The 26,252-nt window shown below is 64.6% G+C and overlaps 13 protein-coding genes across 14 annotated transcripts; 10 read left to right on the forward strand and 3 right to left on the reverse strand.

The window, feature by feature from the left end:
• Positions 1-2,160: 2,160 nt before the first annotated feature.
• LOC62_05G007629 (uncharacterized protein) lies at positions 2,161-2,607 on the forward strand (the record flags this gene model as incomplete). The annotated part of the gene is made up of 1 exon (XM_062774149.1): positions 2,161-2,607. One exon carries the CDS (start codon positions 2,161-2,163, stop codon positions 2,605-2,607), a length of 447 nt encoding a protein of 148 aa, XP_062630133.1.
• A 394-nt stretch (positions 2,608-3,001) lies between these two features.
• Positions 3,002-4,503, reverse strand: LOC62_05G007630 (uncharacterized protein). The gene is made up of 4 exons (XM_062774150.1): positions 4,149-4,503; positions 4,014-4,090; positions 3,876-3,975; positions 3,002-3,784 (listed from the first exon to the last, which is right to left on the reverse strand). The coding sequence occupies exons 1-4, from the start codon at positions 4,209-4,211 to the stop codon at positions 3,572-3,574; spliced, it is 453 nt and encodes a 150-aa protein (XP_062630134.1). The 5' UTR covers positions 4,212-4,503; the 3' UTR covers positions 3,002-3,571.
• Positions 4,504-5,246: 743 nt separating this feature from the next.
• On the reverse strand, positions 5,247-6,214 carry LOC62_05G007631 (uncharacterized protein). The gene is made up of 4 exons (XM_062774151.1): positions 5,993-6,214; positions 5,866-5,945; positions 5,707-5,806; positions 5,247-5,507 (listed from the first exon to the last, which is right to left on the reverse strand). The coding sequence occupies exons 1-4, from the start codon at positions 6,044-6,046 to the stop codon at positions 5,340-5,342; spliced, it is 402 nt and encodes a 133-aa protein (XP_062630135.1). The 5' UTR covers positions 6,047-6,214; the 3' UTR covers positions 5,247-5,339.
• A 1,472-nt stretch (positions 6,215-7,686) lies between these two features.
• Positions 7,687-8,495, forward strand: LOC62_05G007632 (uncharacterized protein). The gene is made up of 2 exons (XM_062774152.1): positions 7,687-7,884; positions 7,923-8,495. The coding sequence occupies exons 1-2, from the start codon at positions 7,723-7,725 to the stop codon at positions 8,322-8,324; spliced, it is 564 nt and encodes a 187-aa protein (XP_062630136.1). The 5' UTR covers positions 7,687-7,722; the 3' UTR covers positions 8,325-8,495.
• Positions 8,496-9,638: 1,143 nt separating this feature from the next.
• LOC62_05G007633 (uncharacterized protein) lies at positions 9,639-10,088 on the reverse strand (the record flags this gene model as incomplete). The annotated part of the gene is made up of 1 exon (XM_062774153.1): positions 9,639-10,088. One exon carries the CDS (start codon positions 10,086-10,088, stop codon positions 9,639-9,641), a length of 450 nt encoding a protein of 149 aa, XP_062630137.1.
• Positions 10,089-10,897: 809 nt separating this feature from the next.
• LOC62_05G007634 (uncharacterized protein) lies at positions 10,898-11,593 on the forward strand (the record flags this gene model as incomplete). Its single annotated transcript, XM_062774154.1, has 1 exon — positions 10,898-11,593. One exon carries the CDS (start codon positions 10,898-10,900, stop codon positions 11,591-11,593), a length of 696 nt encoding a protein of 231 aa, XP_062630138.1.
• A 1,466-nt stretch (positions 11,594-13,059) lies between these two features.
• On the forward strand, positions 13,060-13,845 carry LOC62_05G007635 (uncharacterized protein; the record flags this gene model as incomplete). Its single annotated transcript, XM_062774155.1, has 1 exon — positions 13,060-13,845. The coding sequence occupies one exon, from the start codon at positions 13,060-13,062 to the stop codon at positions 13,843-13,845; it is 786 nt and encodes a 261-aa protein (XP_062630139.1).
• An 868-nt stretch (positions 13,846-14,713) lies between these two features.
• Positions 14,714-15,975, forward strand: NMRAL1_4 (NmrA-like family domain-containing protein 1). Its single transcript, XM_062774156.1, has 5 exons — positions 14,714-14,958; positions 15,001-15,105; positions 15,141-15,314; positions 15,367-15,579; positions 15,661-15,975. Exons 1-5 carry the CDS (start codon positions 14,820-14,822, stop codon positions 15,948-15,950), a joined length of 921 nt encoding a protein of 306 aa, XP_062630140.1. The 5' UTR covers positions 14,714-14,819; the 3' UTR covers positions 15,951-15,975.
• A 1,015-nt stretch (positions 15,976-16,990) lies between these two features.
• On the forward strand, positions 16,991-18,293 carry AAD (Aryl-alcohol dehydrogenase [NADP(+)]; the record flags this gene model as incomplete). The annotated part of the gene is made up of 4 exons (XM_062774157.1): positions 16,991-17,417; positions 17,465-17,542; positions 17,577-18,085; positions 18,126-18,293. 4 exons carry the CDS (start codon positions 16,991-16,993, stop codon positions 18,291-18,293), a joined length of 1,182 nt encoding a protein of 393 aa, XP_062630141.1.
• A 926-nt stretch (positions 18,294-19,219) lies between these two features.
• Positions 19,220-19,795, forward strand: LOC62_05G007638 (uncharacterized protein; the record flags this gene model as incomplete). The annotated part of the gene is made up of 1 exon (XM_062774158.1): positions 19,220-19,795. One exon carries the CDS (start codon positions 19,220-19,222, stop codon positions 19,793-19,795), a length of 576 nt encoding a protein of 191 aa, XP_062630142.1.
• Positions 19,796-20,409: 614 nt separating this feature from the next.
• Positions 20,410-21,724, forward strand: LOC62_05G007639 (uncharacterized protein). Its single transcript, XM_062774159.1, has 2 exons — positions 20,410-21,009; positions 21,362-21,724. Exons 1-2 carry the CDS (start codon positions 20,692-20,694, stop codon positions 21,515-21,517), a joined length of 474 nt encoding a protein of 157 aa, XP_062630143.1. The 5' UTR covers positions 20,410-20,691; the 3' UTR covers positions 21,518-21,724.
• Positions 21,725-22,418: 694 nt separating this feature from the next.
• On the forward strand, positions 22,419-23,030 carry LOC62_05G007640 (uncharacterized protein; the record flags this gene model as incomplete). The annotated part of the gene is made up of 2 exons (XM_062774160.1): positions 22,419-22,694; positions 22,749-23,030. Exons 1-2 carry the CDS (start codon positions 22,518-22,520, stop codon positions 23,028-23,030), a joined length of 459 nt encoding a protein of 152 aa, XP_062630144.1. The 5' UTR covers positions 22,419-22,517.
• A 1,373-nt stretch (positions 23,031-24,403) lies between these two features.
• On the forward strand, positions 24,404-25,609 carry LOC62_05G007641 (uncharacterized protein; the record flags this gene model as incomplete). 2 transcript variants are annotated; one of them, XM_062774161.1, is made up of 4 exons in its annotated part: positions 24,404-24,822; positions 24,914-25,049; positions 25,096-25,391; positions 25,426-25,528. In XM_062774161.1, the coding sequence occupies exons 1-4, from the start codon at positions 24,590-24,592 to the stop codon at positions 25,526-25,528; spliced, it is 768 nt and encodes a 255-aa protein (XP_062630145.1). In that variant the 5' UTR covers positions 24,404-24,589. The 2 variants fall into 2 exon arrangements, with proteins under 2 accessions (XP_062630145.1, XP_062630146.1); XM_062774162.1 differs by having other exon boundaries at positions 25,096-25,609.
• Positions 25,610-26,252: the final 643 nt, after the last annotated feature.

Here is a 26,252-nt window from a genome sequence, read left to right on the forward strand (position 1 = left end):
CAGCGCTCTCTGTATGAACTCTTGACGCGCGTGCCGTTGCGATCTCATCTAAGCCCATGCGCAAGCTCATGCTCAACCCGTCGTGCCGATCTGTCTCAGCCCCCTCGTCTCGCTTCTCGAGATACACTCCTGCCAAGACCTCGAGTCGGGCGACTGATCATTCGATATCTACCCGTGCAGGTCGGTTCGTATTGCACTCAGGTCAAGGGCACCCCCGATAGCCAACCGGCCGGCTCGTCTGGCCTATCACCTCCTCCCTCCACAACTCGGCAACGACCCGGGGCCGACGTCTGGTGTCCCTGGGGCCGACACGAGCCAGCTCAAGGTTGAGTTCCATTCAGATCGCCCCCCATACGCAGGCCATGTGACTACCCCCCGTGCGCTTCCCCGCACAAAGCAGTCAGTAACCCACGCCACCAGGAATCAAGCGGGAGCCAGCGTGTCCTGAGGAAGCTTGCGCCTGATCACCCCGTACCGGATACGGGAGGCTTTCCTGGCGCCTGGGTCGTTAATTGAAAGTTAAGTCTATCGGGGGATGTGGAGGTGTGAGACGATGTGGACGTGGGCGTGGGCGTGGGCGTGGGGGGTGTCGAGCCGAGCCAGGAAAGAGGAAAGTGGGTCGATGAGCTCGGATGATGCAGAGTTTACCTGGACCTCTGCCGAAGGAGCGGGCGGACCTTGGCCTGTCCTTGCCCTCGGCGTGGTCCTTGCCCTCGTTCGTGTTGGTCGGTCGGTGCCCGCCCTCAGCGACTGCGTGTCTCGTGTCTGCCAGCAGCAGCAGCGCCCTGCCCAACTTAACCTTGAATCATGACATGGGCCACCAGTCACTAGGGCGCTAACCGGACGGACGTCTTGGGTTTTCGGCGCAGCAGCAGCAGCAGCAGCAGCAGCAGCAGCAGCAGCACAGCGGCCCGCGCCGCACTCACGTGCACCCCGTGCACGACCGCCGACTGGTGGGCCTAGTCGGTCGCGAGCGTGGCGTGCGGGGGCGAGAGCTAACCAACCAACTTGCGCCTCGCCGAGAAAGAAACGCGCGCGCCACAAACCCAACCATGCTTACTTGCGCTCTGGCGATCCGATTGGGCTGACGTGAGTTTGGAGTTGGGCCGAGGTGTGGCTGCGCTGCGTGCGTGCGCGCCGTGCGAGTGAGTGAGTGGGGCGCCCTCGCGGCGAAGCTTGTCGTGTGCAGTGGGGCTACCTTCCGAGCGAGCGAGCGAGCGAGCGAGCAGCCAGCCCGCTCAACGCAATGTACTGAAACATGCGCGACGAGACACGGCAACGGCGGCCACTGGTGCCGAGCATCGCCGCTGCTAGCCACTGATGGCAGGCAGTACGACACGACACGTACGACGAACGCGCTGCGCGCGTGTGTACTCGCCCGCTCGCTCACATGACGACGACGGCGGTGGGCGGCGTAACTGTACCATAAATGAAACGAGATGGGAACCAGCGACCAGCAGGCAGCGCTACATGACACCTCCAGGGTCCACAAACCTTGTTCCCCCTGGCCCACGTCCATGGATACGGCATGAGCGAGGCAACCAGCCCCCAGTCATGAAGCCTACTGTGCTCCTTGACGACGGCGTGCGCTTCGTGCGCTGCATGCTTGCCCTACGCAGGGACGCAAGCTTGGGTTTCGGGACGCGCGGGCTGGCTCGTTCCTGTTAGTTAGGATGCGATGAGATGTGCGTGGGGTTAATGTTCGGTCGGCGGCGTGCACCACGAGCCAGAGCATCGCCTCCGTCCGTCGCCGAACCCACCATTGCGCGCAGCCGGCCTCCGAGCGCGCGCGTGCGTGCGCCGAGAAGCTTGCTGCTGCACTGCGACTCTCGCACCCACGACGCATGCGCGCAAGCTTGCTTCCCCTGCTCGCTCCCGGTAACTGGTGTCAACTGGCGCCGGATGATCGGGCAACTAACGGTGTCAACTGACCCAGTGATGGAAGACGAGGGGGTCGGGTTGTAAGGTATATAAGGAGGTGAGTTGGGCGTCTAGTCTCATCAGAACAACAACTTCTCTCACAGCTCAACACTTCTCTGCCAGAGTGAGTAGCAACGGTTGTGGGCAGTGCACGAGTCAAGCTGACAAGACAGACAGACAACCTTCCCAACCTCAACCCAACCCAACCCAACCCCACCACCCCACACCACCCACGCCACAATGCTCTCCAAGACCCTCCTCGCCCTCGCCCTCGCCTCGGTCGCCGCCGCGGCCCCCGCGCCCGCCGAGCCAGCCCTGGCCAAGCTGACATGCTACGCGCCCAAGGACTGCGGCGGCGCGCCCGTCTTCAGCAGCACCTACAGCGCAAAGGACAAGATCACGGGCTACTGGGTGGACAGCGTGTCGCAGAACGAGGGGCTCGGCGCGTGCATTGACTTCCCCGCCGACAAGGTCGTCGCCAGCTGCCGCATCGAGGCGTACGACCCCGCCTACCGCTGTACCTTTGGCGGCACGTGGGCGTCCAACTGCTACGGCACGTTTGCTGTGGGCTACGCCGACAAGAGCCCCAACGGCGAGGACCAGAGCTGCGCCACGGGCGACGCGTACCTCCAGATGCAGGGCAAGCGTATCTACGGCGGCCTGCTGTCGTGCCGCAAGCGCGCATAGGGTGAGAGGGTGAAGTGATGGTGATGGACGGACACTACAGACAGATAGTCAGAAGAAGCATAGTTAGGACACTCGCATAGGTATATAGCACCGGACAATGGCATGAATGTAATGGCAGCGGCATGGCTGGGATCGTGTCCAGGGTGGGGGGCGAGGAGGGTAGTAGCCAAGGCGAGGAACGGGCCGAAGGGGACTACGTCCCTGGTGCTTCGGATGACCGACACGCATATCCAGCATATCTCCAGCTGCTGCGCCGGGCGTGCCGTGCGTCGGCTCCAAGCCACAGCACAGCATATGGACGTCGGGCGCGATGGTGGTACCGCACGCGCGCGCATCGGCGTTGAGATGAGAAGCCTCCGACTCCGGGCCGACTGCCACGCCGACCACCGGCTCCCCCACCTCCACCGCCGGCGCCCTCTTCGCACCATGGCCGAACGAGCCATGGAACGAGCTGCACCGACCGAGCATGCCAGGACGACGGGAATGCGTGCACTCGCAGCTGTCAGTGCACAGCAACGAACGGGAATGGGCGCGAACGAACGGGAATACCTCGCCGCCGACGAGGTTTCGGGGTCTGCCCTGGACCTCTTACCCCACGCCAAGGCTGGAAACGCCGGGCCGAGATCCGTTTTCTGAGTGTTCTGGTGTCACAACAGTCGCATGCCTGCCTGCCTGTCTCGTACTGCACACACCCCGCTGCTGGGGCGGGGTCTGCCTGCCTCTTGCTCTGGCTCCAGCACCTCCACGTCCACAGCTCGACTCCTAGCCCACCTCGCCGGATCCGCAGCGCTCGTCGTCGTGCCCCACCTCGATCGTCGCTAGCTCGTCCTCGTTGCCGTCCCAGGAATGTATCGTACACCGTCCGGCCCATCTGCTGCGTGTCGCCCGCCGAGACGTGGCAGCAGATCGCCAGTCTAGCCAGATCGCCAGATCTCGATATTTTCGTCGTGTTGCCTGTTGCTACCTACTGCCCAATGTAATCGGCTCCGTCGCGGCCCGGGTACGCCGGCGGAGGGGGGTGCATTCTCCTCGCGGTGTCCTCTGGCTCGTCGGTCCCGCTCCTACTTGCGCCGCAGCGGCACACACTTGGGCGGTGTGTCGGCACCGGGAGGACGGCAGAATCGCCCAGGCCAAACTGTTTTCGCACGGCGTAGAAGTCGCTCGCGAACTGGGGCATCTGGAGGGAGCGAGCGAGCGTCAGCGAGCGAGCGAGGCAGGAGGTGGCGACGCGAGGCGACGCCCTCGCCGCCGCTAAGAGGCCCACTCACATCCCGCTCAAGCACCAGCAGCTTGGCGTTGACCTGCGCCGTCGTCTTGCCGCGGCCCATCTTGGTCTGGACGTAGGTCGTGATGATGGCGTGGGCGTAGCTGGGCGTTGTTAGCGCCGGCGAGGGGGGCACACGTACCCGGGGTCAGCGAGCGCCCGTGTCGTGTTGAGTGCGCGGACGACCTGTGATGAGACGCGGGCCGGGGCGAGTGCCGGCTGTGATGGTGGTGGTGGTGTCAGCGATGGTGACGACGGCGATGACGGCCCCACCCACCTGGATAGCGGTGATGCGCTGCGGCTCTGACCTGGGCGAACGTTCTGATTCAGACGATGACATGGTGACGACGAAGTGAGTGATTGTGTAGAGTCAAGCATGGACAAATGTCGCAGCCCGAGAGATAAAGTGGGGCTGTTGCTGTCTGCAGTCGTCGCCGGTGCCGAGCTTCAAGAGTTTAACAGAGTCGGCCTTGTCGGCCCACCCCACACCGAGAGACAAGAATGTGACTTCTTCGAGCCCACCCCCGCCACGAACAGAGTTGATCCTCGCTGGCGGCTGCTTGCCTCGCTTGCCTTGCTTCACCCGCGAGCAAGCACGAAACAGGCACAGCATCAGCATAAACGTTTGTCGCTTGTTGTTGGGGGTGCATGGACATGTCTTGGGTCTTTGCCCTTGCTGCGCTAGCTCGGCGCGTTATCGCACACCAGCTGGCGATGTGGGCAGGCATCCAGGCAGTCAGCACCCTGGAAGTGCACTCACTGGATAAGGCCAAGGCTTGGCTGACCGCCGTGACCGATGGCGCCTTTGGCAGCCATACGCGCGTCTATATTGTTCATCTACGTCGCCTCGTCTCTCAGCATACATGGGCGATACAATTGGGTGCACCAACGCGTGGGAGCCCAAAATGATGCATGTCGCGCAGCAGAGCACCCAAGCTACATAGGCTAGGCTGTGATGGTGGAGCTGGGCAAGAGCTGGAGCGTCATAGTCGCCGCCATGAGTCACGGCACCCAAGTCAGCACGACGACGCCGCTGCGGTAGTAGAGGGGTGCTTTGGCGGGACTGCAGCCGCCGGAGAGGTACACAGATCCACGGACGACAGAGCCGGCGGCTGCGTTGGGGCGAGGCAGGCGGACCATCTCGTCCGCTGCCTCTCCAAGCCAGCCATGCATTGCCTCACGTCGCGTCGTCGACCAACCGCAGCCTCATAGCTGGCTTACTGCGAGGTGCGCCGGCGCCCGAGCCCGCGGCAGCCGAAGCCGAAGCCGACCGACGGACAGCAGCGACGACGTCGGCGTCGACGTCGCCTCTGCTGTGTCCCTTGACGCGACTGACCTGACCTGACATGGCAGACCTGCCAAGCCGACCGACCGACGGAGCGCAGCTCATGCATCATCATCCTCGAGTGCTATGGTACAACAGGCGCCTGTCCCCCCCACCCGGCATTTCTGTCCCCACCCGTCGGCGTCATGCAGCGGCAGTGTACACTGGCAGCCGGTCGCTCGAGTATGCTGGCGGCGCGTGCATCTCCCCTCCGGCGCGGCACGGCGCGGCGACAAGGCTGGGGAGGACGTCGGACGGGCCGAGGGCGTATGTGTCGCGGATGGCGTGGAAGTCGGCTGCGAACTGGGGCACCTGGGCGGTGTTAGCGAGTGTGCAGGCATGCACGTCAAGCGCAGGCGCGATGCACACGACTGGCCAGGCAGGCGCAGCCGACATTGCGCAACTTTGCGCCGCTGACGACTGGGTGCGCGACTTGGCCCGCCAGTGGCCGGTGGCCCAATCACGCCCCACCCCAGACCAGTCACACGACCACCCGACACCCGACACGCACCTTGCTCTCGATGCGCTGCAGCTTTGCGCCGACCTGCTCGCGCGTGCGCTTGCGGTGGAGCTTGCGCTCGATGTAGTGCCGGAGGACGGTGTGTGCAAATCTGCCGCGCGGTGGTTAGCTACGTGCGTGTGCCGGCCTCTGCCCGCCTACGCTACGCACTCTGGATCTGAGAGCGCCCGCGTCGTAGTCAATGCGACGAGCACGTCGCTCGCGTCGGCGACGAGCGCTGCGCCGTTGGGCTGGCCTTGTCAGCTAGTGCTTGCTTGCTTGCAGCGCGCACACCCACCTCGAGAATCATGCACTTGCGCACTGCGCGGCGGTAGGCGCCGAGGTCTTCCATTGGGTGGTGGGGCGGTCACACGACCAGGTTGGGTGGGTGGGTGGTGGAGGTTGTGGGGTGGGTTGGTGAGCTTGAACAGCTGCTCGTGTCGATGCAATGAATGTCGTGTGGTGTGTAGTGAGACGCTCGCGTCAGTCGTCAGTCGTGAGCAAGAGTAATGAACAAGAGACAAGAGATGAAGAGATGAGAACAATGCGCGCTGTGATGATGTCGCTGCGAGCGAGGGGACCGGCCGTCATGACAAGTTGCCAAGCACCAGTCGGCGAGCGCCACTTGCCGCACCACAAAGTGGGGCCCGTCACTCGGCCCGACTCGCTGCCGCCCCACCCGTCGACGGTGGGCAGGCAGACCTTGCTTGCCTTGGCGCTGGCAGCATGCATATGTACGGCGCGGCCCCCGGCCCTGGTTGTACTCACACGTTCTTGACTGATTGCAGAAGGCTCAAACTCGCTGGTGCCATCACTGTGGGCATGGGAAGCGCGCGTTGAAACATTCTCACACGCGCCGGCGCCAGCCAGCCAGCGCGAGGCGACGCGGTCGTGCCCACATCCTCATGCGCGCGCCAGTGGATGTGCTGCTGCTGCTGCGGCCGGCCGGTGCTTTGCTCTGACGGGCATAATGCCCGCGAGCAAGAATCGTAGCGGGCAACAATCAGAGCAGGCTGGGCTACGCTGGGTGACTGTCGTCCCCGCTCACCTCATCGCACTGCTCGCCCAGGCGCCGAGCGGCCGCCGCCCAGCTGCCCAGCGTGCCCAGTGCGCTCAGCCTGATCTCGCCGAGCCACCGGCTTAACCAGCGAGAGATCGCAGCTGCATTGTTCATGGCTGCGGCCAAGAGGCCCAGATTCATTCGCCCGGAGGCGTGCCAAGAGGCCCAATGTCTGGGGCAGGGGCAGGAACAATGGGGTAGGTCCTGGGGTAGGGCGGCTCGTCGTCCATGCTCGTGAGTGCAGCTCATCTGCGGGGGCTGGGAGAGCAGCAGATCGAGGACTTGGCTAGCCGTCGCGTCTACAAGAGATGCTGCTGTAGCAGAGTTGCACAGTCCCTCGGCGATGTATGGCCATCAAACCCAGGTTATCGGCCCCCGCTCGGCACCAGCACCACTCGTCGTCGCAATTCCAGCAACCCCGTTGCTCGCTCGCTCGAGTCGTGCAGTGCAGTACAGTGCATGCATGCATGCAGCATGTTGTCATTGCCGAAGAAGTAGCCATTGCCCACTCTCTCGCTCCAGCCAGCTCCAACTCGACGCACAATGCATGGTGGAATCCGTGGATCTGATGATGCCAGTGACGTTTTGTGCATGCCGTGATGGCCGCGGCCACGACGAGGTTGTGGAGTGCCAAGCCCATAAAAGATCTCTTCGTCGTGCTTGGCAGGACAGGCATCGCTTCGGCGTGCAAAGATACTCTGCGCGACGGCGGCCTCGACGCCGACGACTAGAGCGACAGCGCCGGCGACTGCATTGTTGACATTGCACCATTGCTCTCAAGTCGGACACGGCCTCTGCAGCCCTCGTCACCACCCCACAAGCCACCACCTTTTAGCATCATCTCCGCCCCAAACCGCCGCACAATGTCGACATCTCCCACATCACCATCATCGTCGTCCTTATCCAGCGAGCACCTCGCAACGACCCCGCCCCCTCACCCACCACCCCCACCACCCGCACCCCGCACAATGGTCAAGGCCGCCGACGTGTGGGTCGCGCTCGACGCCGAGCAGGCGCAGCAGAGCCCGCAGTACCGGCTCGAAGTGATCCGCGCGTACCTGCTGCACAAGGTGCGGCGGCACCGCTCAAAGGTCGAGCTGCAGCTCAAGCTCATCCCGCTCGAGCGGACCGTACGTCCCCTCGCCCACGTCCCCGCTCACACACGCAGTACCCCCACTTTGCGGACACGTTCCAGACCGCGCGGCTCGAGTTTGCGCTCCCCGCGAGCCCGGTCGTCGGCGCCCCGCCCCCGCACCTCGCACGGGCGTACCACCGCGCGCGCGCGGCCCGCACCCCCAGCGACCGCCGACTGCCAATAACGCTCGACGCGGCCGACCTGGCCGACCTGGCGCCGCCGTCCCCGCCGCCAGAGTTTGTCGCGCCCCCGCCGGCGTACGAGCGCGAAGACACGGAAGCAACCATCCGTGACCTCCAGGCGAGGTTATCTACCGCCCTCGAAGAGGCCGAGCGCGCACGCGCACGCCTTGCCGAGGCCGAGGAGGCCCGCCGCGAGCTCGAGGAGCGCGTCGTGTGCTTGGAACGCCGCGGGGGGGAGGAGGTCGCGGTTTAGTGAGTGGACGGCGGTGGACGGACAGGAATAGCCCAGCTCGCCCGGCCGGCTTCGCGGAGGACAGCCGCGCGAGGGAGGGGCCGGCGCCGGAAGCGACCGACGCGCGGACGTCGGGCAACGACGAGCAATGTGTGCATAGATATTAGAGGGTTGTACCATGTGACGAGTGGGTATTGTATCGAGTTGGAGCCGAGTGTAGAGGAGCACGGCAGACGTGAGTGAGCGCGAGCAGCACGGAATTGGACGGAGTTGGAGTTTGTGTCGTGCCGACGAGACGACGACAGCGTTCATATGATCATACGTTCATGCCGCTCTATGCCGCTCTATAACTCTGCTTCCCAAGCTCTATGCCTGGCTACCCAGGACCGCGGCTAGCACCGCCGGCCCCTTCGCCCACGACGCCGCCCACCAGGCGGGCCCATGAACCCTCCGCCAGGGCCGTAAGCGTTGCTCATCGGCCGGCCGAACCCGCCGCCGCCGTGGTGGCCCGGCGCGTAGCCCAGAGGCTGCTGCGGCCCGCAGCCGGGGCCGCCCATGGGGTTGTAGTGTCGCTGTTGTCTGGATGATGCGCACTGCGCGGGTGGGTTAGCTGGGCCGAGTGGAGGGGAAGGGGGGGGGACTCACGCCCATTGTTGTTTGTTGTGTTTGTGGCGAGGACGTGAGGGGGCCGGCTGGCTTAAGTACTGCCTGGCCCGGGGGTGTGCGGCACTCTGCACGTCGGCGTGGACGTCGTACAAGCCCGCACTGATGAAGACGTCACACCCAGCAGCACCACACTGCGCTCTACGACCGCGCAGCACCTCGACACCACCGTCACACCGCAGCTCGGCGCCACCACAGCCGCGCCGCTTGGCGTGACGTCAATGACGCCGTGACGCCGTAATGACTCCACTGACGACAAGACTCCAACGATGCGACTGCGGCACACTGCTTGGCGATGCGGCGCAGGCAGACCAAGTCAGCGGTCTGGACTTGCATGCTTGCTGTGGGCGGTGGGTGGGTGGGTGGGCTGGACGACAATCGGGAGGGAGGCGACGTGTAGCCGGCGGGCGGCGGTGGGCAGCACTGGAGCCGGGACGGCCTGCCACTGACTACATGTGCGCCGTGCGGGCCAGTGCCGCCGGCTTGAGGTGGAGCAGCCGCGCCCGACCTCACCCACCCACCAGGCAGCCTACGAGCCAAAGGCCAAGCAACACACACAACAATAATGCATAGTTTACACGAGTCTAGAGTCTGTCTTGGGGGTCTTGGGTCTTGGGGTCGGAGACGAGTCTAGAAGGGGTCGGGGTCGTCTTGAGGCCGCCGTCGTCGAGCCTAGCGGCGGCGCTTCTCGAACGCGGAAGCAAAGAGCGCCTGCACGTCGGCGCGCGGGTCATAAGGCGGCGCGGGGTCGGCAAGCGCGCGGGTCTGGGGGCTAGCACCGCCGCCGCCGCCGTACGCCGTGGGCGGCGGGGGGGACGCCGAGCGGCCGCCATAAGGCGCAGGCGGGGGCGCAGCGTTGCCGTACGCCGTCGTCGGAGGCGGCGCGAGGGCCTGCTGCTGCGGTGGTGGGGGCGGGAGAGTCTGGCCCTGCTGGCCGTAGGCCGGCGCGCCGGTGCCGTACACGCTCTGCTCGGAATACGGGCAGTGCGGGCAGTTGCACGGCGGGTGCGGGGGCGTCTGCTTGCCGTGCTTGGCCTGCGCGGTCGCCTCCATCGTCTTGGTGATCTTGTTCACGGCGGCGTAGGCCACGCCGGCTTGGATGCCTGTCTTGATGATGCCCATTGTGTGGTGTGGGGTGGGGGGGTGTGGGGGGGGTTTGGTCAAGCTGAGGCTGGAGAGGCGAAGATGTCTGTCGCTCGAGAGGTGAGGTGGTGGTGGTGGTGGTGTTGCGTCGCTGCTATTGCTGCTGTTGCTGTCGACATCCCCCCCGCACCTTTATACCCCTCCCCGCTGCACTCGCTACCCAACAATTCTTATCTCGTCGCGTTAGACACCGACTCGGTTGTAATCTCGCTTCACACTCCGCCTCGACAAGACGCGCAAAGTGCCACTTTGGCTCGGCTCGCTCGGTTGTCAGCCAGCATTTCGCATCACGTCGCTTCCCATCTCGCATCGCTGTTCGTCTCTTCGTCTCTTGCTTTATCCATGACGCGCAGTGTGTCTATGCATAGCTAGCAGCATTGTACTGCTCCCCGCACCGCCGCACCGCCGCTGCATGCATATGTAGCGAGGCGTGTCTACATTGCCGATACGGAGAACCTGCCCGCCCCGCCCCAGTGCCCCGCGCCGCGGCGCGCGTGAAACGGGCAAGGCAACAAGCAAGCAAGGGTTGGCTGCTGAAACCATGATCGACACGGACAAAGCAATCGATACCAGCGTTCCAGCGGCAGCAGCGGCGCGGCGGACGTACCCGTCGGTTGAGGCCGCGGAGCTGTGCCGCGGGCAGTGGCGTCGGCAGAGGCGGCGTTCGCGGCGGAAGGTGCTGGCGCCGCGCGCGCTGGGTTCGTTGGCGCTGACGCATCGCCGCCGGCGAATGATAACAACAACGCACACTCTCAACCCGACTTTCGTCTCACCCACTCTCACACACGATGGTCTGGGTCCAGCACCACAACGAGTTGTGCCCTCCCAATCATACATCCAACAGGCCGGTGCTGCTCGCGCCCCCGCTCCCACCGCGCCAGCAGCAGCACCATACAGAGTACTATGCCGACGGGACGCCGGTCGTCGACTGCCCGGACCCATGGTACCAGATGGCGCCGGCGCCGGCCGTGCCCCTGCCCGTCGTGCCAGCGAGCACCACGCCGCCGATGTACGCGCAGCCGTCGGCGTCGGGCTGCAATTCTTGGCGCGAGGACGCGGCGCTCGACGCCTTCGGGCTGGGCTTTGGCATGTGGATGAGTCCCGGTCTGTCGCCGGCGCCGTGCAGCAAGGCGTCGAGTAACTCGACACCGGGGCTCTCGCCGCCTGGCATGGCGTCTTCGGCGCCGACAAGCGCCAGTCTGCAGACTACACCGTCGTCCTCGCCGCTGCACCTGGCGCCGAATGGCGCGGCCTACGCCCCCGCGCCGGCGCTCCTCCCCATCCCTTCGCGGCTGCCGCCCGTCCCCCGTCTCGGGCGACCACCGCTGCACCGCGCGGCGCCGTCGGCCGCTGTGCCTACTCCTCCCCCGCCACCACCGCCGCAACAGCCAGCCTGGATGGCGTCCTACGCGCCCGCAACGTCCCCACAGCTGCCGTACTCGGCGTACCCGTCCTCGCACAACAACCCCATCAACCGCCCCTAAGCATCGCCTCCTGTGTATACCTACAACACCCACTCACCCCCTGTGTAGCCAAGAAATGTATCGCTAGTCTCCCCACGTCCATGGCACGACACGAGCAACACGTCAGCGGGTATGTTGATGCGCAGATCCATTCCGCGCCGCCATGTGCGCGACACCGCTGGGCTGGAATCGATCGGGCGGGCCGGTGACACGACGACACGACGGCGGCATGCCGCAGAATGCCCGTTGTCGAGGTCGTGTCGAGCGGTAGCCGGCCCGCCGGCGTTGGGTCACTGGGCAGCGGCACCCCTCAGTACCCATATCCTCGGCGTCGTCGCACGACCTTCACCGCTCGTCACTCACACGGCCGTATCGTGCCCACATGCCTCGCCCAGGTGCTGCGGATCACACATCTCCTATCGATACCCTCGGCTGTCTACTCACGACTGGCCTCAGACACTCACCCCCGACACTCGCGCCCCCCCCCCCCCCCCGCGATGATCGCCGCACAGCCCTCATACGACAGGGATATCGACCTCAATCCCCAGTGCTTGACAATGGAGGTGCTGCGCATGCCGGCGCTAGTTGTCTCATCGGTGCGGTTGTTTTCGGGTATCCCCATGGCTCAACGTCGTGCGCGGCTGGTGACCGGCGAGCACATCATTCCCTGATCGACCCGACACGATGTCGAGCTCCAAGCTCGAGGGTACTTGACGTAGTCGCGTGGGGTGTTGTCTGCGGCCGTGGTACCTCCGCCACTTGGACTGTGGTCTCGTTCGACTCACAATCTATCTATATCCATGGATCCTATCCAAACCCCGTTCCGGCGCTTCCTGCACTCGCAGCATAACCATGATGACAGATGCCCTCGGCCAGCAGCAGCAGCATTGCCCCCCCCCCCCCCCCCATGGCTGTGAAACGTACATTCCTGCGGGCAAGTGGCAAGGTGACCAAAAAGCTAAAAGTAAAAGCAAGACAAGGGTCGCTGAAACAATGATCGACACGTGCCGCCACATGCATGCCGCTGCTGCTACGGCCGTTTGTCAATCGCGTCGCAGTCTGATTGTCACTCAACCCCCATGTCACCACAATCAAACGATTACCAACGCGTGGCAGTGTGTGGCAATCACCCAGCCAGCAAGTCTACTAACGGCCGTGAGGGCGGCGTCACTCGTCGGCAAGGCTTTGGACCAAGCACAAGGCCGACGGACACCGACGCTAAACATCCCCCGGGCCGGCGACGTCCGCACGCTACCGTGTGCTGCGGCGCATCATGCTGACGCTGGCGGGCGGCGGTGGTGCCCGACGCGGCGTACGTGCTGCTGTATTCTGACATGACGCATGGCGCATCGCGCACCGCACAGCACCGCACCGCACTATGCGCAACGACCAGGCATGCCGACGCGATAAGAGACAAAAATAAAATAAAACACAACAAGGCCGCCACGGCCGTGAGCTCACCTTCTTCTCTCCCACTCACACACACGATGGTCTGGGTCCAGCAGCACCACGACAACGGCGCCGACCACTACGCCCCGTATCTGAACGATGGCGGCGGAGTCGTCGTCACGCCACCGCCACCGAGCCGCTACGTGCAGGGGCGGGCAGTGAGCGTCGCCGAGTGTCACGACCCGTGGCTCGAGATGGCGCCGGCGCCGGCCACAGCGGCAACGGCGCCAGTGGCGACGGCGCCAGTGGCGACGGCGGGGACGGCACCACACACCCTCGCGCCGAGCACGCTCCCGCCCTGCTCCGAGTGGCTCGAGGCAGCCGCGCTCGACGCCTTCGGCCTCGGCATCGGCCTGTGGACCAGCCCCGCGCTCTCGCCCGCGCCGTGCTCCAAGGCGTCGGCGGCGGCAGCGGCGGCGGCAGCAGCGGCTGATGCCGCGGCCCCTGTCCAGCCGCTGCCCCCCGCCACCGCCCCCGTCATGACACCGAGGTACCCCTCGCCCCCCGTGCCACCGGTGAGCACGAGCACGAGCAGCCGTGCCACGCAGTCGGCGTCGCCACAGCCACCTGCGGCAGGATACATGGCCCCGTCGGTGCTGCCCATCCCCGCCAAGCTCCCCCCTGTGCCCCGTCTCGGGCAGCTACCCCAACCTCCCGCGCCCCCGCCCCCGCCTCCGCCCGTGAGGCCGATGGGCCCCCCGCCTCTGCCGCATCCGCCCACACACCAGTTCAGCACCCACCCCAGGTGGATGACGGCCCATACCCCGTCCCACTCGCCGCAACTGCCGTTTGTGGCCTACAGCAACTCACACCTTCGCAAATGAATGACCGACCTGAACGTAGCAACCGCCCCCATGTATCCCTAACAAAGTGTGTAGCCCTGGAATGTACAAAGAAGTCTCTCGTACATGTACCGAGCGGGCCGACCTGGCTGCGGGGCGACGCAGCGCAACGCAACGCAGCACAACACAAACGCAACGCGTCAGCGGGCAATGCTGATACGCAGATCCATTCCGTGTGAGCATGTGCTGCTGCGCTTGGCACTGGAACGATCGAAAGCGAGGCGAGCCGAGCCGCGGGGACTGTTGTCCAGTGGTCAACGGTTGTACAGGACTTGCCCCGAATGCCCTTGCCCGTGTCGGCGAGCCAACACAATGGGGGTAAGGGTGGTTGGTGCCCAACGGAACGAGCGCCGTGGCATGGTGACGGACGGCGATGATGGACGCCGCAGTCGTGCAGCCTCCTCCGCCTCCTCCATCGTCGGCCGGCGGCACCGCTCGGCACCCACACAGCGTCCGCGAGCCTCCCTGACAATCACTCACGTAAAATACTGAGGCGCGGAGGGCTCGTGGCGGCGTGCACAGCGCGCCACTGCGCATCGACACTGCCATCCTCGGCTGATACGGTACCAGGCCGCTGCCAGCCAGCAAGCGGACGGACACCTTGGCGCGGCCTCTTACGTGCAGCAAGAAGACGGCCGATTTCCCCGCAGCTGACACACCACTGGGATATCCAGGTCGAGTCTCACTGCTGACACGAGGCGAGGCTGCGCATGCCGCGCGCTAGTGCGATTATCGGCGCCGACTGGTCGTCGGACCTCCCGACGCGGGCTGGGGCACCTGCTGCTGTTGCATACCGACCTCTTCTGTACATTCATTGCGCACGCACTCAATTGGGTTGCCTCAAGTCGATCCATCGGCACGACAGGATGGGTACTTAAGGCGGTCGGTCGTGCCGGGTGTCGCGGGGCATCTCATCCAGCTTACTGCTCCTGTTCAGCTCACCCACACCACCCACCATGGCCCCAAAGAAGATTGTAGTGTTCGGCATCACCGGCGTGCAAGGCGGCAGCGTCGCGCGCTACCTCCTCGATGACGGTCCCGAGAAGTTTGAAGTGTGGGGCGTGACGCGCAGCAAGACGAGCGCCAAGGCCAAGGGTGAGTGGCAGCTTCGCGATGCTCCAGGCTAACGACGACTAGCCCTCGAGCAGCAGGGCATCAAGCTCATCGAGGGCGACCTCGACAAGCCCGAGAGCTACGAGGCGGGCCTCGCCGGTGCCGACAACGTGTGGGTCAACGCGGATTGTAAGTTTGCCCCACAGCTGTCCTGCTCACACCAGTCTGGCTCTACTACGACGGCCACAACGCCGACGTTGCCGGCGCGCGCGAGGTCGCGCAGAACAAGGGCGTCATCGACGCTGCCCGTCGCCAGAAGGTGCCGCACATCACCTTCTCCGCGCTGGCCAACTTTGGCGACAAGTTCCCCGTGCCGCACTGCGACTCGAAGGTGAAGAGTGAGTGGGGTCGCCACAGTGATGGGATGTACGTGCTCACTCCCCCGCGCAGTCGTCGAGTACCTCAAGGACATTGGCCAGAACCACGCCCTCGTCTACCCCGCCTGGTACTTCACCAACGTGCTCATCTTCCCGCGCCGCCGCGAGGGCGACAAGTGGATCGTGCAGTGGCCGTTCCCAGACGACAAGAAGATGACGGGTTTCGCGCCCGAGCAGGTTGGCGCGTTTGCGCGCCTCGTGTTCCGGGACCCCGAGGCGTGGAACGGTGCGTCGGTAGCGGGCGGGGCGGCGCGTCAGCGCCGGCCACGGTGTGCGGGGGCTGACTTGGCTGACATCTTCTCCCCAGGCAAGGAGATCCACTGCGTGTGCGACATTGGCTCGCCGCTCGAGCAGGCCGCCGCCATCTTCGAGCACCTCGGCGTCACGGTCGAAGTCGAGCACCTCACCCGCGAGCGCTTCTTCTCGCCCGAGTTCAAGGCGACGCTCCCGGACGAGCTGTTCATCAACTACAAGGCGATCCTGGACGGCATCGAGGACCCCGAGACGGACACGGCGCATGCGCTGTACCCGGGCGCATGGTACTTCAAGGACTGGGTCGCCAACACGCCGGCGCTGGCTACGACGTTTACCAAGTAGGCTGGTGGTAGCGTATGAATCAGTGATGTGCTGCTGCGTGTGGGTTGCCCCGCATCATAGCCCGCTGGAGTCGCGTGGGGCAGCATGGGGCAGCCAGCGCCCTCCCTCCCGGAGACGGCTGCGCTCGCCTCGGGCTGCAGGGACGTGTGGCGAAGGGCCGGCGGCCAGCCAACGTCGTTGACGTAGGCTCGGCGGGCTGGAGACTAACAGCCGTGCCGCCGCGGGGCAGCGTCCACGAGGAGCGGGGCGATGACACGGCGGGTGTGACGAGGATAGACATGCAGTATATATATACGACGGTGGCAGGCACACGACAGCGCCCCCACCATCTCACCACGGCAGGCCATGGGCGTGAGTGGCGACGGCGACGCGACAGCACACGCGACGAAGCTGACCGCCAGCCGCAGTGCGCAAGCTCTAAACTCCACCTGGCTAGCGACGACGAAGCGGACCCCCTCCCCAGCCCGTGGGGCCGGGTCGCCTTTCCCCAGCCCAAGCACAACGGCCACGCGGGAGTCATGGCCAGCACCACGAATGGGAATGGGGAGGGATCGGTGGTGGCTGCTGCGCCGCCTCCGGCTGGCAAGGCCGTGGGGCACACTATGGGAGCTGGATGGGCTACGACGCGACAGTGAGAGGAAGGCGGAGTGGTATGAGGCTCAGAGAGGCAGAGTGTCTGTACATCTATCCATTGGATCGAGCATCGTTGCAGTTGGCACTGGTGTGGGTCGCGCGATATGAGCTGGAGGCATGGAGGTGCAAGTCGGCCAGGTCCGACGGCTGCGACCGGCCCGGGCGGGCGGCTCGTCGGCATCCCATCACGTCACTGTGGGCCATTGCCACTTATCATGAGGTGGGACGTTGTCCGCGCGCGCGCGCAGTAGCAGCAGCATGGCGCACGCAGCACGCGCAGCTGGATGACTGAATGAGCACGCCACGGGAACGAGCTGCGGTGGGTGTATAGATAGCTCGTGGATGCGCCGTCGTCGACGACAGCACGAATCCCCCTCCCCTCCCTCCCCTTCCACCCCACCCGCGCCATGGCAACCATCCCCCCACCGACAAAGCTAGGCCGGTACCGCGTGCTGTCGCCGCGCGCGGGGCTGCGCGTGTCCCCGATCCAGCTGGGTGCAATGTCGCTCGGGTCGCACTCGGACCAGCTGGGCAAAGTGTCGAAAGAGCAGGCGTTTGCGCTCCTCGACGCGTACTACGCCGCGGGGGGCAACTACATCGACACGGCGAACAGCTACCAGGGGGGCGAGAGCGAGGCGATCATTGGCGAGTGGGTGACCGCGAGAGGTAACCGCGACGACCTGGTCATCGCGACCAAGTTTACGAGCAACTATAAGAACGGCAACAAGGACCATCCGATCCAGGTTAATCGCGCGGGCAACAGCCTCAAGAGTATCGTGCTCAGCTTGGAGAACTCGCTCAAGCGGCTCCAGACGAGCTATGTGGACGTGCTGTGTGGGTTGTGTCTTGAGCTAGGAGCAGCGAGCTGACTCGCACCCCAGACCTCCACTGGTGGGACTGGACCACGCCGATCGAGGAGGTCGTGCAGGGGCTCAATAACCTCGTCAAGGCGGGCAAGGGTGAGTCGATCGCTGGTAGCAATGCTGACCCCAGTCCTCTACCTCGGCATCTCGGACACGCCGGCGTGGGTGGTCGCCAAGGCGAACCAGTACGCGCGCGACCACGGCCTGGCGCAGTTCGTGATCTACCAGGGCAAGTGGAGCGTGCTCTCGCGCGACCTCGAGCGCGACCTGCTCCCCTTGGCGATCCACGACGGGCTGGCCATTGCCGCGTGGGGCGCGGTGGGACAGGGCAGGTTCCAGCGCAAGGCCGACCGCGGGGCGAGCAAGGACGGGCGCAGCGCGCTCCCGCTCACGGACAAGGAGGTCGCGGCGAGCGACGCGCTCGAGGCCGTGGCCGACGAGCTGGGCGTGGCCAGCGTCACGGCTGTCGCGCTGGCGTACATCTTCGCCAAGTACCCCTACGTGTACCCCATTGTCGGGGGGCGTAAGGTCGAGCAGCTGCACGAGAACATTGGCGCGCTGGACATCAAGTTGAGCCAGAAGCAAGTGCGCTTTTTGGACGGCGCGCTGCCGTTCGACTATGGCGAGCCGACTGCCTCGGTAAGTCGCCAGTGGAGGGGGAAGCTGACACCGCGCGCAGTTCGGCCTCGACCCCCACTTCCTCGGGTTCCAGCAGCACTTTGCCGTCGAGTCCGCCGGGATCGTCGACTACGTGCCCCTCCGGCAGCCGGTCGACGTCGGGCATCTGCGCGAGAGCGACAAGGAGGCCAAGAAGGCGTACTTTGAGGGCAAGGACCGGCCGTGGTAGTCGACTGTGGCATCGGGCGGGTCCGGCCGGCCCGCGTCGAGTCACGATCGCTCGGAGTGCGTGGTGGAGGAGGACCACCACCTCCGCCAGGTGACGAGGATAAGGAGGCGGTTGTAGTTCTGCAGATCAACCTGCTCGAGATCAACAGATCGCTCGGAGTGGGTGTGTGGAGGTGGACTGATTACCTCCACTCGAGTGACGCGGATAAGGCAGGTGGTTGTAGCTGCGGATGAAGCTGAGCCGAGTCAAGGTCATGATCGCTCGGGGGGTGGTGGAGGAGACCCCTCCACACGGTTGACGATGTGATGTATGTTTGTGGACAGCGCCGAGCCCCCGAGGGATGAGGCTTCGGCACCGGCCTCGCACGCCGAGCGAGCGAGCCTCGGCGCCGCCTCCGAGCTGCGTGCACCATATGCAACGAGCGAGCATGATCCGAATGGACGGACGGGACGGCATGATTGTGCAGCCAGGACGTGTGCCTCGCTTGGCCGTCCGTCCGCGTGGATGCATCAGCAAAACCTTCCGAGGCCGACATCGACGAGCTATGACGAGGGCATCAGTGGGGGTTAGTGGCAATTTGAACCTTGATATCCTCGGTACGCGGCCGATATTACAGCGAGGCGGGACACGTGCCTGCTCCACATGTTTGCTGCTACTCGCTCCACAACCACCTCGTTTGAAACCTTCCGAGATGCTTGACGACGATGCGAGGTCCGTCGCTGTTTTTCTTGGCGACGTGTTGGCGTCGGTGGGTATATAAGACGACGAGGGGGAGATGCAAAGGCCCCCATCCACAACGCAAAGCACTCTGCGCATCACGGCGCCACAGCAAACAGCAAGCACATCACACATCCGCGCCACCACCAAAAGGCAAAGCCACCGCCACCACCACCACCACCACCACCCAGCCACCGGCTCCACACACAATGCTCCAGCGCCCCTCTTCCCCCTCCACCGCGGGCCCCTCGCGCGCCGCCTCGTCCTTCGCCCCCTCGCTCCTCTCGTCGTCGTCGACGGCGTCCCTCCCCGCCGCGGCGCCCGAGCCCGGGTCGATCAAGACGCACGCGCACGTCGTGCGCGCGTTCATGGCGCCCGGCAACCTGTCCGACCTGCAGATCCGGCTCATCCTCGAGAGCTACGTCGCCTACAAGCTCGCGCACGGGCGCAACAAGTGGCAGATGAGCGCAAAGCTCCTGCGGCTCGAGTACTCGTTCCCCGCGCACGCGCGCGTCCACCGCATCGTGCGCGCGTATTTCGAGATCCCGGAGAGCGCGTACGCCGTCCGCCTGTTCACTGCCGGCCTCGCGGCCACCGCTGAGGCCGAGCTCGAGGCCGGTGTCGACCGCGAGAACGAGGACGGAGAGTGGGCCCCCGTCCCGCCGCCCGCGTACAAGTGCAAGCCGCCCGGCTACGCCTGTGCTGGCATCGAGCCGGCGCCGCCCACCTACGCGACTAAGCCAGTTGTCAAGGTCGAGCCCGTGCCGCCAAAGATCGACGCGTAGGGCGATGATGATAAGGAGCTAGACATTAGAGCGTAGCCGGCGTCGCATAGCATAGCACCACAACCTCCACATTGGGTCGACTCGAACAGTGTCATTTGTATTTCCTACCATTTTGTATTTGAATGGCATCCATTGTCAAGACTCATATGAGCCAGACACGAGCCAGTGACCCAACCAATAGTGAAGCACCAAGGCCGCCGTCGTGCTGCCCACCTGAGAATGCGGGGTAAGGCTGGTGTCGGCTGGCTGATGGGCACAAGGCCCAGCCATTTGCCCATTGATCGGACATGGCCGGATCGGCCAAAACTGCCGACCCCGCAAAAATGCACTTCCTCTCGTTTCCCGCCATTGTCCCCCCATTCGACGACAGCCTGCAGCCTGCAGCCACTGACGAGACGAGACAGGAGCCTGACCCCATTGTTCTGACAGACTCACCTCGCTTGGCTGGGCATGCCCTCCCCGCCCCGCCCCCCTCTGCTAGAATGCCGACCTGCCTGCCTGCAACCGACCCAGGCCGCGCCCGCCCTTAACCCTCCCTGCTCATGTCGAGGAAGGCCGGACATGTGAAACCCACCACTGCAGCGCGCCCACAACGACGCCAGCAACTCGAATGACTCGATATCTCATTGCATTCCATTCCAAGCTAGCCGTCGTCCTCGTCCTTGTTCTCACCCGCATCGTCCTTTTACCGCTTTCCCGTCGCTCATTGTCCGCCAAAGCGCGCACACTCACTACCATCTACATAAAAGCAGGCCGCCCGTGCTTGCACTCGCATCGGCCTCGCCATCACAACAAAACACACGCTCATTGCGACATTACCTCTACCCCACCACTACCGGCGGCACTTTCACTTCCCCAAAATCCCTCATCCCTCACAACCACCCCACCTCACGACCATGTCCATCCTCTTAAGGCGCGCCCACGCCACGACACTCGCTGCAAAGTCCAAGGCGCAGGAGGCGAACGCTGCGTGCTCGGCGTCGGCAAATGCCTCTGCGTCGTCGTCAACCGCCGCGTCAAATAAGCCATCACCATCACCACAGCTCGGCTCGTCGCCCGACTCGTCGCGCGTCGCAATGTCCCTCCGCTCACCGCGCGCGCGCGGCGACCCAACATTCGCGCAGCTCGTCCTCGAGAGCTATGTCGAGCGCAAGTTTGAGCAGGGCCTCAAGGTCGAAGATGTCGGGCATAAGTTGCTTGTTCTCGAGAGCCAGGTGAGTGATCGCCCAGACCACTAGCCTAGATAGCCGGCGGAGAGGAATGTGCGTCCCCGCACAGCTCGTGCGGCGTGCACATGCACCAGCGCACCTGTCGGCGACGGCGGGGACGCTAGGCTTGGTGGCGAGCGAGGACGAGTGGGTGGGCTCGGTTGGTGGACGGGTGATCGCGGGCAGCAGACCGGCATCTGCTGTGCTTCCCACTCGTGTTCCACTGAGCTTCCTCGTCTCTTCGCGTCCTCGCCTCTTCGGCTCCTCATTCCAGATACGCTCTCGCCCCCGGTTGCCCCGCGCCCCCCACTCCCCGCCCCGCACAGCACAGCACACACCCCGCTAACGCTGCGCCCAGTTCCCAGCGCTCTCGCCCACGTTCCGCACCGTGCGCGTGCACCACAAGCTGCCGCTGAGGCCCGTCAAGTCGACCATGCTCGGGCCACAGCAGTGCGTGCCCGACTGGGACACGCCCAAGCAGAGTCCTGGCCCGCCTCATCCCAGCCCGGTGTAGGGGGCTCTGAGCCACCGACACCGACGACATGGACCTTGAACGACAGCTCGAGCTCGAGCTCGACCCCGACCCCGCACACGACCTTTGATCCCCGCGCATGTATGATCGCGCACGCACACACAAACAAACACCCTGCATAGATTAACTCCGAGCGCGGCTCGCGTTGTATACACCCAATAGCATTGCATGTAGCTAGGTACGACCGGTCGTGTGGGTGGAGGCGAGGAAAAGGACCGCTGACATCACTGATGTTGGCGGGCCGGCCTGTATTGATCGTCCCGACTTTGACTCGACATCCGGCAACCCCGTGCACCTACCCCGCACACATCATGCTGTGCACAGCGCATACCGCGACTGATATCATATGGGTGCGGCGGGGCAGGCTGGACCGCCACGCAGTGGCATCGGGAGGTCCGTTCACAGGGTGGGTGGTCCAGGGCACGGATGAACGTCGGCGACGGCGCCGGCGACTGTTTTGATGGCCATGAGCGAGCCCATCGCCCACTACTGATCTGGCCGGAGATAGTGCGCACACCCACTGGCCTGGGAGCATGGCAGATATGCCTCTACAGAAACTGGCCCGCCCACGGGGTCGACTATGCTTATACTCTGGACGATGATGTGCCTGCGCAGTCTGGACCGAAAACCCCAGCACCGACGTCGCTGTTGCCGCCGGAGACGTCGACCGCGCCACTAGCTATCAGCAGCAGCGTCTCTGGCGCTCCGCGCTCTTGACCCACTCGACGAGTCGGTCGCTCACAGGCTATCCTTCCCTCGTTCCCAAGGGCGCCTCCGTCGTCGCCACCAGCACTCGCAACCACCACCACCCGCGACCGGCGATGTGGCTCTGCAAGAAGACGTCAAAGAAGCCGTCGCTCGACGATGACCCGGCACGTATCCCCCCATTGTTTTGCCATCTCTAACACTCCCCTGCTAGCGCTACGCCTACACCGACCCCCGGCCCAAGCTCTACCATCCGTTCACGCTGCCGCCTACATACATGGGCACGCTCGCGCACGAGGCCCTGTGCGAGCTGCGGACAACAAGGGCAGTCTCCGACCCGGTGTACGCGCGCGCCGTCGTGTACGCCTACGTCCAGATCAAGACCAAGAAGGCCGACAAGTTGGGTCTGGGGCGCGACTATGTCAATGCCAAGTTGACAATGCTCGAGCGGCAGGTGAGTGGCGTGGGGGGGGGACACAGCGCGGCGCTTTGCTGACACCATGTGCAGGCCGGCGAGCACTGGGAGCCGACGTTCCACCACATCCGCGGCGTCCTCAGCTTCCCAGAGCCGGCGCTCATCCCGCGCCCGCAGCTGTCAGCCTGGGCGCGGTGGAACCAGCCGCTCATCCAGCCGCCGCGCCCCCAGCCGCCGTCGTACGCCGCCTGCATGGCCAGCGAGGGCGGGGCGCGCGTCGCTGCGGCATCGAGTAATGGCATGCGGAGCCAGGTCATGGGCGGGGGCGGTGACAAGCCGCTCCCCTCTCTGCCGCCGTTGAGCGAGAAGCAGTAGAGCGAGTTGTGCACGCCCCTGGATCGATCGAGTCGTGTTGTCTGTCTGTCAGAAGTATAATGTATTAGAAGCAGCGTATGCAGTTGCGTGTGTGAGTGAGCAGGTGACAACCAGGTGACGAGGCAGGTGACTTGGGAGATGAAGTGACGGTGTGAGAAGAGATCGAGTGTGTGAGAAGAAGATCGAAGTGGCCGACACGGAAGACGAAGCACCCCGATTCGACCTTCTGAAACGCCATGATACTGGATCACAAACCCGCCGTCAGCGCCGCCGCCGAGGCAGCTCCACCGAGACGCCGCTACGGCCGCGCTGCGCGCTGATAAGCAGTCCATACCAAGACGAGGAACGCGCAAAGTCTGCGTGTGTCGCGTCGAGCAGCGAGCGGCATGGCGTGATGGAAACGAACAAACACAAAGAGCAGGGCGGCTGTTGTCAACGAAACGGGGCTAGTGGCGGATAAGAGGGTGCACCAAATGGCCGCCTCTGCGTCTTTTGCTTGCCCTCGGTTGGCGGATGCGTCTCCCCCGACCCGACACGGGGTGGCGCGCTGCTGCTGAGCACCTCGCAGCAGTGACACACGTGCTGTTGCCCTCTCTCTCTCTCTGGCGTGCATCCGACGACGATGCTGACATGACATGGCGTGCATTGCATCCGACCACGATCTGACGACAGACGACAGACTGACCCAGAGTCTTGGCTGCAGAGTCGCACAGCACAGTGTGCCAAGACTGCGGAGACGACGGCGCAGCTCGATCCAGATCTGATCTGTAGATGTGGTAGAGGACCTGGGCTCTGGGTCGGTAGATGTGTCTCACGTACCTAGATATCTCAGAGCAATGCAGTGCAAGCTGCCGCAATAGCTATTGTTGGCTTTGCAGCTCACTGTACAGGTGACTGCCCACTGACTGGCGCCCACGAGTGTCCGACTTCGGGACGACTATTGTGTGTGATGTCATGAGAAAAAATTGGTGCCACAAACGAGCCAGCAGCCAACAAGACAGCCTGCGCAGTCCGTCCGGCCGCGGCCGGACTGTCATTGAACTGCGCGTCATGAAAGGACTCGTCTAAGGGCGCTTTAGTCTTTATGCATTGTATCCGACACGGTTCTGCAGGTGCTGCAGGCTGCAGCCAGCAGGCAGCAGGCAGGCAGGCCGGATTTTAGGGCACGCGGCACGACAAACGGTCAAACGTCGGAACGAAGGCGTAACTCTTGTCCCTGCGCACGCCGCACGATCTAGCAGCTGGCGACAACGTCGTCGTCGCTTGCTCGCTCTCGTCTAACTGCGCGCGTCTGCGCCTGCCTGCGCTTGCCGAGGATGCATGGATACTAATAACAGTAGATCAGGTGGACAGTTTGCTCGTCATAACACTCGCTTCTGCTGCTGCTAGCTCACGTCGACTTGTATCACCACCCACCCATTGCCTGCGACGACGACCACGAGCGACGACGGCCAACTACTGCTGCCTGCTCACGACACCCATTGTTCAGCTCGACACCACTGTCCTCTTCACGACTCTCTCTACCTCAACGACCCACTCCCACCCCCACCCCCGCCGCCATGCTCAACCTCCGGGCCCGCGCCGTGCCCCTGTTCCAAAAGGTCCGCGACGAGGTGCAGGGCAAGGCCGTCGACTATGGCCTCACGCCACCCTCGCCGTCCAACATGGCCCCAGTGTCGCCCATCACCTCGCGGCAGCGCGCAGCCAGCGTGCCCGAGGACCCGAGCGCCGTGCGCACGGCCACCGATGTGCTCGTTGCGCTGAGTACAGACCGAGCGACGACCGATGCGAGGTGAGTTGGTTGCGCCCGGTCCGGCCGGTGACGTGATGGTCATCGCGTGGTGGTGGCACGCAGCACAGCGCCCTAACGCCGCCCCTCCCAGGTACACACGTACCGTCGTCACGCAGTACGTCCAGACCAAGCTGCAGCACGGGCGGTCAAAGGACGAGGTCAGCTCCAAGCTCGCGGATATCGAGAGGACCGTGTTACTGGCTATGCGCGAGCGGGATACTGGGCGGGTGAGTGTGCCGTGAAGCCTTCGACGTCCACCGCTGAGACCACCAGCTCGCCGAGGTCGCAATCGTCTTCGTGTCCGTGCGATCAGAGTACCGCCTCCGCCCGTCCGCCGTGCTGGCACGCACCATCCGCTCCGCGCAGCGGCGGGCGCTGATCGAGGCCGAGGCCGCCGCTGAGGCCGAGCAGGCGCAGGCGGCCGAGGTCCTCCCGCCGCCGCCGTACGTGACCACGCCGCCAGTGTACACTGCCGCGCTGCCCCTCCCCGTCGAGACCGAGCCGCCAGTATACGTGCGCGAGGAGGTCGTGGTCGAGGATGCTGGCGTGGTGGGGCCACCGCTCAAGGCGTGAGTCGAGTTGGGCTTGGAGACAGCGAGACAGGCTGCAGGATGTGCTACAGACGGACTGCAAGAGCCTGCTGCTGCTGCTGTGCGAGGCAGTGCTGAGGCGCGACGACAGGCGGAGATACCGCGCGACGGCGTAACAGCGCGGAACAGTTGTAGAATAGTGCAGTACAATAGTATCCAGTGTATTAGTCAGAAGTGTTGTGAGTCATGCAGAGGTCCACCATGCCGTGGCTACTCCAACTGGCCTCCTCCACCTCCTCCAGCTCCTCCACCCCCTCCACCACTCCACCACCGGGTTCCCCGCAGGAGCAGGCTACGACCACCCGAACAACTCCACCGGCGTTGTTCTCGTCCGTCGCGACCACGCCCGAACAGCTCCACTTCCCCGCGCGCACCTCTCTGCGGAAGGCACAGCACGTGAGCTACCCCGCACTGGATCGGCGTTGAGAGTGCACCACAAAGGCAGAGCAGCGGTCGAATGCTGCGGCGAGGCGACGAACCGTACAGTGACGCCGGACCAACCTCGGGAAAAATCACCTCACATCTCCGCAATGCCACGCCACTTTCCGTCCCACTCGGCAGGTTTCACCACCGTGTCGGTGTCGGTCCGTGGCGCGAACACGACAAGCGAGATACAGCAACAAGCGAGAACAACACTCGCACTCGCGCGGGAATCCTCGCATGCGTGCGCAAGTGCGTAAGGATGTCCTCGTGCACACGCCAAGATTGCGCCAGACGCACTACTCGTCGGAGGCTCGGATCCAGTGACGTCTAGGCCACCTTGTGACCGGCCCGGGCCACACGACGGGCATTTGGTCGCCTGCCCCCGTGGCCTCCCCCCGCAGGATGCCTCCCCTCCCG

Source organism: Vanrija pseudolonga, chromosome 5 (genome assembly GCF_020906515.1).
Source record: "Vanrija pseudolonga chromosome 5, complete sequence".
NCBI lineage: Eukaryota > Fungi > Basidiomycota > Tremellomycetes > Trichosporonales > Trichosporonaceae > Vanrija > Vanrija pseudolonga.

Coding starts and splice junctions, on each gene's coding strand:
- LOC62_05G007630 (XM_062774150.1), bottom strand. CDS start 4,211: ATGTCATCGTCTGAATCAGAACGTTCGCCCAGGTCAGAGCCGCAGCGC. Junction 4,091..4,148: donor AGCGCATCACCGCTATCCAG/GTGGGTGGGGCC, acceptor CCACCATCACAG/CCGGCACTCGCCCCGGCCCG. Junction 3,976..4,013: donor CGGGCGCTCGCTGACCCCGG/GTACGTGTGCCC, acceptor AACAACGCCCAG/CTACGCCCACGCCATCATCA.
- LOC62_05G007631 (XM_062774151.1), bottom strand. CDS start 6,046: ATGGAAGACCTCGGCGCCTACCGCCGCGCAGTGCGCAAGTGCATGATT. Junction 5,946..5,992: donor GCAAGTGCATGATTCTCGAG/GTGGGTGTGCGC, acceptor TGACAAGGCCAG/CCCAACGGCGCAGCGCTCGT. Junction 5,508..5,706: donor TGCAGCGCATCGAGAGCAAG/GTGCGTGTCGGG, acceptor AACACCGCCCAG/GTGCCCCAGTTCGCAGCCGA.
- LOC62_05G007632 (XM_062774152.1), top strand. CDS start 7,723: ATGGTCAAGGCCGCCGACGTGTGGGTCGCGCTCGACGCCGAGCAGGCG. Junction 7,885..7,922: donor TCATCCCGCTCGAGCGGACC/GTACGTCCCCTC, acceptor TCACACACGCAG/TACCCCCACTTTGCGGACAC.
- NMRAL1_4 (XM_062774156.1), top strand. CDS start 14,820: ATGGCCCCAAAGAAGATTGTAGTGTTCGGCATCACCGGCGTGCAAGGC. Junction 14,959..15,000: donor GACGAGCGCCAAGGCCAAGG/GTGAGTGGCAGC, acceptor AACGACGACTAG/CCCTCGAGCAGCAGGGCATC. Junction 15,106..15,140: donor CGTGTGGGTCAACGCGGATT/GTAAGTTTGCCC, acceptor TGCTCACACCAG/TCTGGCTCTACTACGACGGC.
- LOC62_05G007639 (XM_062774159.1), top strand. CDS start 20,692: ATGTCCATCCTCTTAAGGCGCGCCCACGCCACGACACTCGCTGCAAAG. Junction 21,010..21,361: donor TGCTTGTTCTCGAGAGCCAG/GTGAGTGATCGC, acceptor CGCTGCGCCCAG/TTCCCAGCGCTCTCGCCCAC.